Raw genomic sequence first — 12,335 nt, forward strand, 5'->3', positions numbered from 1 at the left:
CACATGTAGAATATTTACTTTTGACTACTTCCTGGGTCATAAAACAAGTTTCAACAAATTTTAAAGGATTGACGTTATACAGAGTGAGGTCTCTGATTACAACATGATTAAGTTGGAAATGAATAAAAAAATTAAGAAATATCCATTTATATGGAAACTCTGACCTAAATTTAAGATGCAAAACTATAAAACTCCTAGAATACAGGAGAAAATCTAGGTAATCTTGGGTTTGGAGACGACTTTTAAAATATAACACCAAAGACATGATCAGTGAAAGAAAAAACTGAGAAGCTGAACTTCATTAAAAGACAGGAGAATGAAAAGACAATCCACAGAGTTGGAGGAAATCTTGCAAAATATACCTGATAAAGGGTTGGCATCCAAAATATACAAAGAACTCTTAAAACTCAATAATTAGAAAACAAAACACCCAATTAAAAAATAGGCAAAAATCTAGAAAACTCACCAAAGATACACAGATGGAAAATAAGCATATGAGAAGATGCTCAAGATGAAACATCATTAGTGAACTGAAAAATTAAAATGAGATACCACTACACACCTATTAGAATGGCTATACAATCCAAAACCCTGACAACACCAAATACTGGTGAGGACACAGAGCAAGAGGAATTTGCACTGACTGCTGGTGGGAATGCAAAAACCACTGGGAAGAGTTTGGCAGTTTCTTAGAAAACTAAACACTTACCATATGATGCAGCAATCACACTCCTTGGTATTTACCTAAACGAGTTTAAAACTATGTCCACACAAAGTCTACACGCAAGTTTTTATATCAGGTTTATTCATCATGGCCAAAGTTGGAAGCAACCAAGATAATCTTCAATAGATGAATGGATAAACTGATACATCCAGACAATCGAATATTAACCAGCAATAAGCGAAATGAGCTATCCATGAAAAAACATGAATGGATTTTAAATGCGTGTTACTAAGAAAAAGTTGCCAATGTAAAAAGGCTATACACTGTATGACTCCAACTATATAACATTATGGAAAAGGCAAAACTATGGAGACAGTAAAAAGATCAGTGGTTGCCAGGGGTTCAAAGAGAGGAAAGGAGGAATAGGTGGAACACAGAGGACATTTTCAGGGCAGTGAAAGTATTCTGCATGGTTAAGTTATGGTGCATACCTGTCATTGTATCAATACATTGATCAAAATATACAACACAAAGAAGCTAATGTTGTAAACTATGGATTTTAGTTAATAATGTATTAATATTGGCTCATCCCTTGAACAAGCATACCAAGGTGTTAACAAGAGGGGAAACTAGGAGGGAGTAAAGGTGTATACGGGAATTCTGTACCTCTGCTCAGTTTTCCTGTAAACCTAAAACTGCTCTAAAAAAATACAGTCCGGTAATTAAGAAGTTTCTCTAACAAAGGAAGTGGCAGAAGTGAACTTGAAACATCAGGAACAAAGAAGGAACAACTGAACAGGTAAACATTTGGGTAAATATAATAGGCTATCCTTGAGGTTTTAAAATGTTAGTTGGCTGAAAGCTGTATTACATTGCCTGATACGGTTGGTTCTCAACGTATGTAAAGGAATTATTTGGGAAAACTAAATGGTGGTGTCTTTTTTAAAAAAATAAATTTATTGTATTTATTTATTTTTGGCTGTGTTGGGTCTTCATTGCTGCACAGGGGCTTTCTCTAGTTGCAATGAGTGGGCTTCTCATTGCAGTGGCTTCTCTTGTTGTGGAGCATGGGCTCTAGGCAGGTGGGCTTCAGTAGTTGTGGCATGCGGGCTCAGTAGTTGTGGTTCACAGGCTCTAGAGCGCAGGCTCAGTAGTTGTGACGCACGGGCTTAGTTGCTCCACAGCATGTGGGATCTTCCCGGACCAGGGCTCAAACCTGTGTCCCCTGCATTGGCAGGCGGATTCTTAACCACCGCACCACCAGGGAAACCCCAGAGTAGTTTTTAAAAGTGACCTAACTATATGTTTGGAAACACATTTAAAATGTAATTATATAGGTAAGTGTAGAGTAAATGAATGGAAAAATAATATCAAGCAAATGCCAATCAAAAGAAAGCTGGAGGGGCTATACTAGAACAGATATAGGTAAGTGTAGAGTAAATGAATGGAAAAATAATATCAAGCAAATGCCAATCAAAAGAAAGCTGGAGGGGCTATACTAGAACAGATAAAGTGAACTTCAGAGCAAAGAAGATTGCCAGGAACAAAGAATACTACATCACAATAAAAGGGTCAATCTGTGAGGAAGACATAACAACCCTAAATGTTATGTACCAAATAATAGAGCTTCAAAATACATGAAGCAAAAACTAACAGAAATGAAAGGAAAAAACCAGACAAATCCATAATATAGTGGTTAAAGGTATAGAACAGAACACCATCAAGGAATGGGACCTAACTGACATTTTTTAGCGAACACTCCACCCAACAACAGAAGATTATACTTTCTTTCCATGTAGATATGTAATATTCACCAAGACAGATCACATTCTGGGTCATAAACTGACAAATTTAAAAGAACAAATCATACAAAGTATGTTTTCCAACCAGCATAAAAGAATCAAACTAGAAATTAACAACAGAAACACCACAGGAAAATCTTCAAACACTTGGAAATTAAACAGCATGCTCAAACAATTTGTGGATCAAAGAGGTAAATATATAAAGAAATAAAAAACACGCTGACTGAATGCCATGAGAATACATCAAAACATGTAGTTTGCAGCTAAAGCAGTTCTTAGAAAGGAATTTATGGCACTAAAACACTTAAATACAGAGAAAATCAATGAAACAAATAGCTAGTTCTTTGAAAAGACGAATACAATTGATACACCTTTTAGCAAGACTGACCAAAAAAGAGACTATCAATGTCAACAATGAAAGAGCACATATTGTTAGATTCCAGAGATATAAAAGGGTAAGAGGCTATTCAAGCAACTCGACATAAATTTAACAACTTAGATAAAATGGGCCAATTCACTGAAAACCACAAACTACCAAAACTCTGAGCAGTCTTAAAGGTTGGCTCTGCAGTGCTTCCACATCAGCTGTCTTCCTTCGCTCCCATGCCTTCACCCACACCAGAAATGTTTTGTATTATTATGCCCTATTCATCATTCATGGTGGATGTGCAACCTCCTGACATCATGGACCCCTAAAACTGGTGCTTTTCTCTTCCGGCACTTGGTAACGGTGGTTTAACTCTTGCCACTGTACTAGCCAATTGAAGAGTGGCACATTTTGCCATTTTAAAGGTCAATGAACTTAAAATTTTCTGCAGCTCTAAAATTCATAAAGAATAATCCTTCCTCTTTTTAATCAGATATATCCCTAAAGCCCCAATTACTTAACGTATGAGGTGGAAAATCAAAACACACATATAAGTATATAACAACCAAGGAAAATGGCAAGTAAGCACATGAAATATGCTCATCACTGATTATTATATTCAATAGAAATAACAAAACCACAACAAACTATGAGACTCCACATCCATTAAAGGCAAAAATTAAAACAACAAATAACTAAAAATACCCAAGTACTGGTGAGAATTTGTAACACCTGGAACCATACTATATGGAAGGTGGGTGTGTAAAACATGGTATACCCACTCTGTAAGTCAGGTTGGCAATTTCTTATATGACACAACAATCCTAATCATAGGTATTTACCCAAGAGAAATGAAAACATCTATCTACACATAGACCTGTATACACATATTCATAGCAGCTTTATTTATAATAGCAAAAAAACTGAAAATAACTAAGAAGTCCATCAACTGGTGAAAGAATAAACAAGCTGTGGTACAACCATACAATGCAATACTAAATAATAAAAAAGGAGCTAACTTCTGATATACACAGCAACATAAATATCTCAAAAGCATTATGTTAAGTGAAAGAAGCTGGACACAAAAGACTACATATGGTTCCATTTATTTGAAATTCTAGAAAAGGCAAAACTAGTGACCAAATGGTTGCCAGTGGGAGCAAGGGATTGACTGTAAGGGGAAAAAGGGAGATTCTTAGGTGACAGGAATGTTCTATATCAAGATTGTGGTGATAGCAATTACATGACTTTATACATTTGACAAAATTCACAGAATTACACTTGGGTAACTTTATTATATATAAAATAATATCTTAAAGCTTATTAAAAAAGTTTGTAACAGCAGTAACCTTTTTTTTAATATGTTGCACTTCCATATACTCTATAATGAATATGTATTTTTAAAATCAGAATAAAAATGCCATGTAGAAACAATTAGCATATTATAAATATATGATTATACTACATGATCACAGTTACTTAAAAATATACACAAACTCAGAGCTAAAAGAGGGGAAGGAAAATTACCATTTACTTTGGGTAATGGAGTACTAAAATAAATTCTTCCTATAGCTCTTCTATGATTTCTAACTTGTAGGGTGGACCTTGTTTTAAAAATGAAGAAGTGAAAATCACTTGCAATATTGGTATAAATGTATCTAGAGCTTTTGCCCAAGTTAATAAATTAGGAAGGTGTCACATGGACTCACTTTTCGAAGACACTTCTTAAATATTATCCAGTAGTTTATTTCTTTCGTTTTTTTTTTTCTGTAAGTTTCTGTTTCAGGGTCATTTTTTTAAAGAGTTATCCTTGGCATCACTCAGAATGGTGAGGCAAATAGTTTTCTTCGTAATTTAGTATCTTATTCTTTAAAACTACCAAATAACAGATAGTTCTGAGACCTGGAATACATTTTTCACTAAGTAACACCCTATTCTGTAAACAAAAGAAAAACATAAATAGCACCTTCAGGCAAAATTTCCATCTTGACTGGCTATAGAGAAGACATAAATTGGAGGTGATAATAACTCCTCTGATCTCTCTGAATAGCTCATCTATTAAACAGTTCTGCAGAAACATTTTCCCCATTTATGGAGATTAAATATTTGTCTATGAACATGGAGCCAATTAACTAGTAATCTGTTTTTACAGATTTTTAAAATGCTTTCTGCCAAGACCGTTTTGGCCAACTGACTGAATTTAAACTGGATAGTAAAAGCAAGCCAAAAAAAAAAAAAAAAAAAAAAGGCACAAACATAAAAACAAACGTTCTTATAGAACAAATAGGACCTAATGATCACCTTTAGTTTAGGGGCAAAACTAATATGCCACAAAATGACCCAGTACAAGAATTCAGTGAGAGGCAGATCACTTTTGGGATACTAGCCAAGAGAATGGACTTAGAACCACACAAATACATTCAAAACCCTAGGAGGCAATGATAGGTTGACATACATTCCCAGAAATGGAAGCAGTACCTGAACCAGTGCTGTTAAGATCATCATAGAATTATCAATCAATCCCAGTCATCATACGATACTCCTTTCCTTTGGCTTCTTTGGAAGGCACAATAAAATCTGTAGTTTTTAGGGTGCAGCAGGATGTTCTTCCTATGTCTCTTTTTGCAGTATTTCCAGTACTACAACTTTTCTCAGACACAGGGTCAAACTGTTAGATCACAAAATAAGTGATAGAAGCCTCAGCAAACAACACTCAACATTGGATAGTATGTGTTTCAGTTAATACCCTTCTGCCAAGTTATACAAAAGACCCTACTAAAAGTGGCTAAAACAAAGAAGGGTTTATTATGTCAGAATAAGTCCATGTGCAGGGCACTTGCAGAGTTTGGATAATTCAACAGCTCACTAGCATTATCAAGGACTCTGGTGATTTCCACCTGCCCGCTGAGCCAACCTTGTGATCCTAAGAGGGTTGCAGCAGTTCCAAGTGCCAGAGTCAGACAAAACAAGATCCAAAGGAGGAGCACAGAATTTCCTTCTTTAAGTCTTATTAGTAAGGAAAATCTTCTCAGATGCCCCCGTGCAGATCTCTTCTCAGCTGCCATCAGCCAGGACAGGTTCACATATTCATGCCTCATCAGTTACTTATAAGGAGAATAAGACCATGCATGATTGGCTTAGAACAATCCAATTCACCCTTGGGGAAGAGGGTCCAACATCCCTGGGAACAAGCAAGCAGGAAGGGAGGGACAAAATGGCTGTTGGATAGCAACCAAGAGTATTTGTCAAAATCTGACAGGGCTGAAAACATACAGTACACGTCACACTAGCTTCCACTGGCTGAGAGGGTAAAATAGCACTCAGAGCATGGGGAAGAAAAGTCTAACATAATGGATTGTTATTAAAAAAATGTTTCAAATAATAACTATAACTTAGTACACAATACATGCCAGACACTAGTCTATGCACTTTACATATGATAACATATTTAATCCTCATAACTGTTACCTGTATTTTACAGATAAGGAAAAGGAAACAGAGAGAAGCCAAGTAATTTGCCTAAGATATGTGGTACGTGACGGAGCTAAAATCTGAACTTAGATAGGCTCTAGACCCATGCTCTCAATTGCTACATTACACTGCACAGGGTGATGTAAAAGTGGTGCAAATATATTCTAAGATAAAAAACCATCAGATAAACCAAGGGATAGGTGGAGATGCAGAAAGCAACCCAAAAAGCTAGCTGAGATTTACACACTGTACATTTTATTAAATACTGGGCTTTATTACAACAAATTAATTTACTTCTGATAGAAGTTTCATTAGAGGAGATGTGGATGTGTTCAAATTCTTATTTGATACTGCTTTTTGGCTAACCATTCTATTTTTACTGATTCTATACTCAGTCATTATGGGCAGAGAGATTAATATTTCATAACAGAACAAAGGAATTTCTCAAGTGGTACAACATTCAAAATATATAAGAGGAATACTCTCAAAATGTGGACATGACCACTACAGAGTAACTGTTTTTTATGGTATATTTATAATAGCTACAGATGACATTGTTAATTCATGCACATTAAGTCTTCATTTACTACCTACTGAAGGTTTCTACCTTACACATGAAAATTACTCATGTCCTGGGGTTTGACATCTAGCCAAAAGTTAAACCATGATGGAAAATGGCTATCAAACTGGCTTTTCAGGGCACCACAGAAAAGCCGTCAGCTGTAATATCCATCCTGAAATCGTGGTGGCAAGTTCCTGGGAGTTGCTTTTTCCTGCGTTTTGAGCAAGTCTATAATAGCTGAGAGTACTGCACAGTCTCTGGATTTAGTGTCCTTCCAGTCTACAGGATGGGGACTTTCAATCTTCTCTTGCAGAAGGATATCTAGTTCCTTTCTTAATTCCTGAAGTTGGAAAAATTAAACATGTTCAACAAAGGCAGGTGTACTATCAAACAATGTAATAAATAAAAATGACTTCAGCTGGTACAAGAAATTTAATAAGCTATTACACAAAAAGACTGAAATATCTAATGAGCAACTAACTAAAGTGTGGTTATGAGTAGCCAACTTAAGTAAAAAAATTCAAACTTTTATCACACTGAGCCATTCAGAATGGTTGGTCTGTAACTATCTCAAAAAACAATTCAGAAAAACTACGAATCAATTTCTCAACACAATTTCCTCTGCTGAAATAAAGCAAGAAATATTTAACGTAACATGTGTAACACTTGGAAGAACAAAACCACAAGACCACATACTAACTTGTATGCAGAATCAAAGACAATCATGTAAAGTCAGTCACCTTAACAAGATGGGCGATTCTTGCTGGAGACTGAAAGATGATCCATTCATCTACAGCAATAGTTTCCTGATCATTATCCTTCTGAATGGAAATATCACCTCCGAAGAACAAGAGACAGTATGGAGAAACTTCTGTGCAGTCATACAAGTATATCTATAATGAGAATTAAGGCAAATTAATACATTAACGAGTCTGAAAGGATTATTGCCACGTTAATTCAATAATATCACTAGTATCAATCTATTAGTGCTTTCCTTCTAAAACAGGTACTATCCTTTTAGTGTAATTAGAGACTAAATTTGAAGAAATACCATTTAAACAAGCCATTCTTAACTTCAGAGAACAAAGGAGTTTTATATTTTTGTTTCAATTCAATCAATAGCACTATTCTGTAAACAAAATATTTCCTAAGTGATAAAACCAAAACACTAATGTAGCTTAAGTTCTTTTTATTTATATAGTAACAGAATTCCCACTTAATATTCTGACCAATACTTGTATATTGACAGGCCAACAAAATTCTTTGAAAAGTGTAAACTCTTATATACCATAAAATGCCAGTATGTCTTGAAAGCAGGCTCTGAAAGAAAATTATGCAAATCAAATAACCACCCCAATTAATTAAAATACAAAGATCCATCATGACAGATCTGCACATTAAAAGTATAGGTTATTTGCTTAAAGAAGGTATAAGTAATGTCAGAAAAAAAAATTTTTTTTAAGAAAATAAATTTTGTTTATAATTATGAAAACTATACAATTTAAAAAATACAACAAGACTGTCATTCAGACCCATGGTTCTTTTATGTATTCACTTACGCTACTTGTTCTCATCTTCAGGTGATAGATAAGCCAGTTGTAGTGAAACTCTGTTTGCTCCACATTAACGGATTTAGGATGAATAGCAACTAGTCCATCAGTTTTTGTGTAAACTTTCACCCTTTAAAAAAGTTAAAATGTAGTTTTAAAAAAAACAAAACAAAACTCTGGAGGATTCCAAACTAATCCCAGAATCAAAACAAACTCCACAGATGAGTTCAATTTATTTTAGCAATATAAATTTCCGAAGTTTTATTTTAATAAGACATGGAAAAATAACTGGCTAAATAAGAATACTCTAAATCATACAACAAATCCTCTTCTTATAGATATAATTACTCAACATATTAGAAAGATGAAAAAATATTCCCTAATTATGTTAGTATATATACTATACCAGTAAAGTACAAAAAATGAAATACCTGATATAATTCTAAGTGAATCAGACCAAGAGAATAGTCTGTACATTTTACTGTAAATCATGATACTGATAAACAGCCGTCAATTTACAGAATAAATCTGTGAAATGATCTAAAATTAAAAATGAAGAATTTTGTTTAAACGGGAGTTAGCTAAAACTGGTTTTTAAAAACCTATTCTAAAATATGTTTTAAATGGTCTCACATTCACTGAACTCCCCCCCCCCACCTTCAAAACAGGAATACTTGGAATAAATGTACACAGCTCTAGTTCAGTCTCTCCATTTTTAGGGGTCCTTCCTTTGATAGTCACAAAAATTTTACCTCAATTTGTAGGAGTCTTTGATTAATATTATTCAACAGGGAGATGTCTGATAGTTTATATAGTCAGTGGTAATTACAGCATAAAGTTGATAATCCATTAATCCTTCCTCTTTGTTTTTAAGAGCATCTTTTTCATGGTTCTAGGAATCCACAATATGTCTACCATAATCTGAATCACAGTCATGAGCCATTATTCAGAATAAAATCAGCAACTGTTTTTCCTCACCGCAGTCAATTTAACCAATGCCATCGTGCAACCCTACATCACGAGAACAGCAGGGTCTGGCAAACTTTTTCTATACAGGACCAGAGAGAAAATATTTTATGCTTTGTGGACCTTCTGTCACAACTACTCAACTCTGCTAGTGCAGCTGGAAAGCAGGCACAAACAACATGTGAACAAACAGGCACAGCTGTGTTCCAACAAAAACTTAAAACTCTTAGCCAGTATGCCAAAATGTGCTGACCCCTGCACGAGACCAAAAGAAAGCATAAACCCAAAGAGAACTACCTTTCTTTCATAAAGCCTTCCCAGGACGGCAGAGGGATATATAAAATGTTTGCATTTCAAGGAGTCTCTCTGTTAAGCTACCTGTAAGTTTAGGGATAGATATGAAGAAGAATTTGACAAAGTGCTGATGTCAAAAAAGTACTCAGATCACTTAAAATGTGGATAGTCCAACTACAGTGATTAAAATTCACGTAACCCATAACCTTCCACGTGAGAATAGGGTTTCTCAACATCAGCATTCTTGACATACTGAATTTTCTGTTATGGGGACTGTCCTGTGCATTACGGAACGCCTAACAGCATCCCTGACCTCTATGTACTAGATGCTAGTAGTACATATTCCTCCATTTATAACCACCACAGATGTCTGCAGACGCTGTCAAATGTCCCCAGCGAGGCAAAATCACCCAGGTTGAGAACCACTGCACTGCTGCACTCTAGGCTATCTTTGAGGTCTATATTTTTTCATGTTTACAGAATATCCAACTTTTTCATTTAACATCAGTTCAAATATTTTATGTCAATATACAGTGATGTTTTATACGCCTAACAGAAATGCCATATAATATGGTCTTATAAAACCATAATTTCCCACTGCTACTAGACATCTATGTTGTTTCCAATATACCTGTCAAAAAACATTTGGAATTACTTCCTTAGAACATATTAAATTAAAATATTCACTTATGAATCCACGGGGCCAGTGACTATTTTAATGACTGCTGATACATAATTTTAATCTAAACTGTCTTCCAAAAGGGTGGCACCAATTCACATACCACTAGCCATTTGTGACTTTCAGTTTCTCATTTTCCTCACTGGAATGAATTCTTCTACTGGGCAAAAATATGCCTTATTTGTTGTCTCCAATTATACTAAGGCTGACTCTATTTGTACATACATTTAAAGTTTTATTTTATTTCTCAAAATAGTAAAATCACCACAACTTTATTCAAAGAGCTCAAGTAGAAAATTACTTGTTTTAAAAGAGAGGGAAAAAAATCCTAAAACAAAATTTACTCTAAACAAACTCCACCCAGGCACTGGTTTTTAATAGCTGGCTTACTGTTCTCATATTTACATTGCTATTGTATTTCACTAACATTCTTTGTGAAAAATGGGTGATGAAGGAGCAGACTCCAGGGATGTGCTATGAGAGAAAGTGATGCCCATGGTAAACAGTTTGCCTTCTCTTCAATGACCAAAAGTAACAAGAATATGGCCCGATTATCAGTAAGAACAAATGTACAATATAAGCCCTGTTGCAGTAGAGGATTTCGAAAGTTTGAGAGAACTACAAATAATTCATAATAATCTTCAATGCTTACATTTTTCTTTTTTTACCCAAATTTAGTCGGATTTTAGCAACTTTGGGATATAAACCAGCACAGATGACAGCTTTAATTATCTTCTCATTATCTATTGGGGGTGGGAAGGTAGAGAAAAAAAAGTAAAATACTGATACAACTGACAACAGCAGCAAGTTATTTACACTGTATTTTCTGCTTTACCTGAATTTATATTAGATTTTGGATCTTTAGGATTTCTACTGCTTACAAATCCAGCTCCAAGAAGATGCTCAGCAAACTGCCCTTTCATGTTATGCAGCATCTAGGGAGCAATGGTAACAAACAGAACTAGAATACCTTCCACACAAATTTATAGGGGTTATGAAGCATGTACTCATAAATAAATTTAGCTTTGAGCTTTCCCTGCTTTATGAAACACTTTTGCAAAAATGTGATGTTTTGGAGCAGGGGTTGGTAAAGTACAAAATTTATAAAAACCTGTTTTTGTCAATAAAGTTTTATTGGAACAAAACAACACCCATTCATCTACACACCATCTTTGGTTGCTTTTGCATTATAATGGCAGAGGTGAGCAGTTGCAACAGAAACCGTATGGATTGTAAGCCAAAAATATTTATTGTCCAATCTTAAGGCTTGCCTGCTGTAGGGAATAACAACTGATGTTTAAGGATTACTTCAATTTACAAAAAGGCTCATAATTTTCAAAATTGCTCTCTGAAAATTAACTACTGTTACATCCTGGCACAAGAGCTTAAGGCCTGTTTCTTGTGTTTATTTATAAGAAAAATCACTCTTTGGGTAAAAATGATACATGACTCATTATAAAAAGCATTCAAGTAGTACAGCAAAGTACAAAAGAAGACTACTCTAATCTCAATACTGTCAGAAATATCATTAACTAAGTAAATAATATTGCAGACACTTACTATGCATTTATACGGACAGAAGGATTAGACAAAAATGCTATCCTAACAATGCGATAACGTAAATACAGAAGCTGTTTTTATAAAAGCATTCAAATTAATTTTAGTTCAATTTAAGGAAGTTAAACAGAAATGAAACTGAACTAGATGAATCTTACATTTTTATAATCATAAGAGATATTTAATAAAGGATCCTTGTGTGCTTAAAGTAAGATTATGAGACATAAAATTGTCACATTTAAGTATATATCCCTTTTATGAATTATGTGACTTTAGTTTCCCCACCTACATTCTCTTATAACTGACTCTCTAGGTCATCTCCTGGTTTCTATCACCATTATTTTATTTATATTGTTCAGGATAATAACCTTTATTCTGTATCCATAATTCGCAATACTGTTTTGCATTTTTCCATATTTAATT

The 12,335-nt window shown here is 34.6% G+C and overlaps 2 protein-coding genes across 3 annotated transcripts in view; one reads left to right on the top strand and one right to left on the bottom strand.

Annotated features, from left to right (window-relative positions):
* The window catches only part of ARHGEF26 (Rho guanine nucleotide exchange factor 26), a 159,478-nt gene that overhangs the window by 146,117 nt on the left and 1,026 nt on the right, over positions 1-12,335 (top strand). The gene's annotated exons all lie outside the window — the stretch shown is intronic.
* The window catches only part of DHX36 (DEAH-box helicase 36), a 50,556-nt gene continuing 42,810 nt past the window's right edge, over positions 4,590-12,335 (bottom strand). The window contains exons 21-25 of the mRNA XM_036849634.1: positions 11,191-11,290; positions 11,008-11,098; positions 8,426-8,546; positions 7,607-7,759; positions 4,590-7,206 (exon numbers count right to left, since the gene is read on the bottom strand). Of these exons, the coding sequence (XP_036705529.1) occupies positions 7,021-7,206; positions 7,607-7,759; positions 8,426-8,546; positions 11,008-11,098; positions 11,191-11,290 (651 nt within the window). The 3' untranslated portion in view covers positions 4,590-7,020. The remainder of the gene's footprint in view (positions 7,207-7,606; positions 7,760-8,425; positions 8,547-11,007; positions 11,099-11,190; positions 11,291-12,335) is intronic.

This window comes from Balaenoptera musculus, chromosome 4 (genome assembly GCF_009873245.2).
Source record: "Balaenoptera musculus isolate JJ_BM4_2016_0621 chromosome 4, mBalMus1.pri.v3, whole genome shotgun sequence".
Lineage (NCBI taxonomy): Eukaryota > Metazoa > Chordata > Mammalia > Artiodactyla > Balaenopteridae > Balaenoptera > Balaenoptera musculus.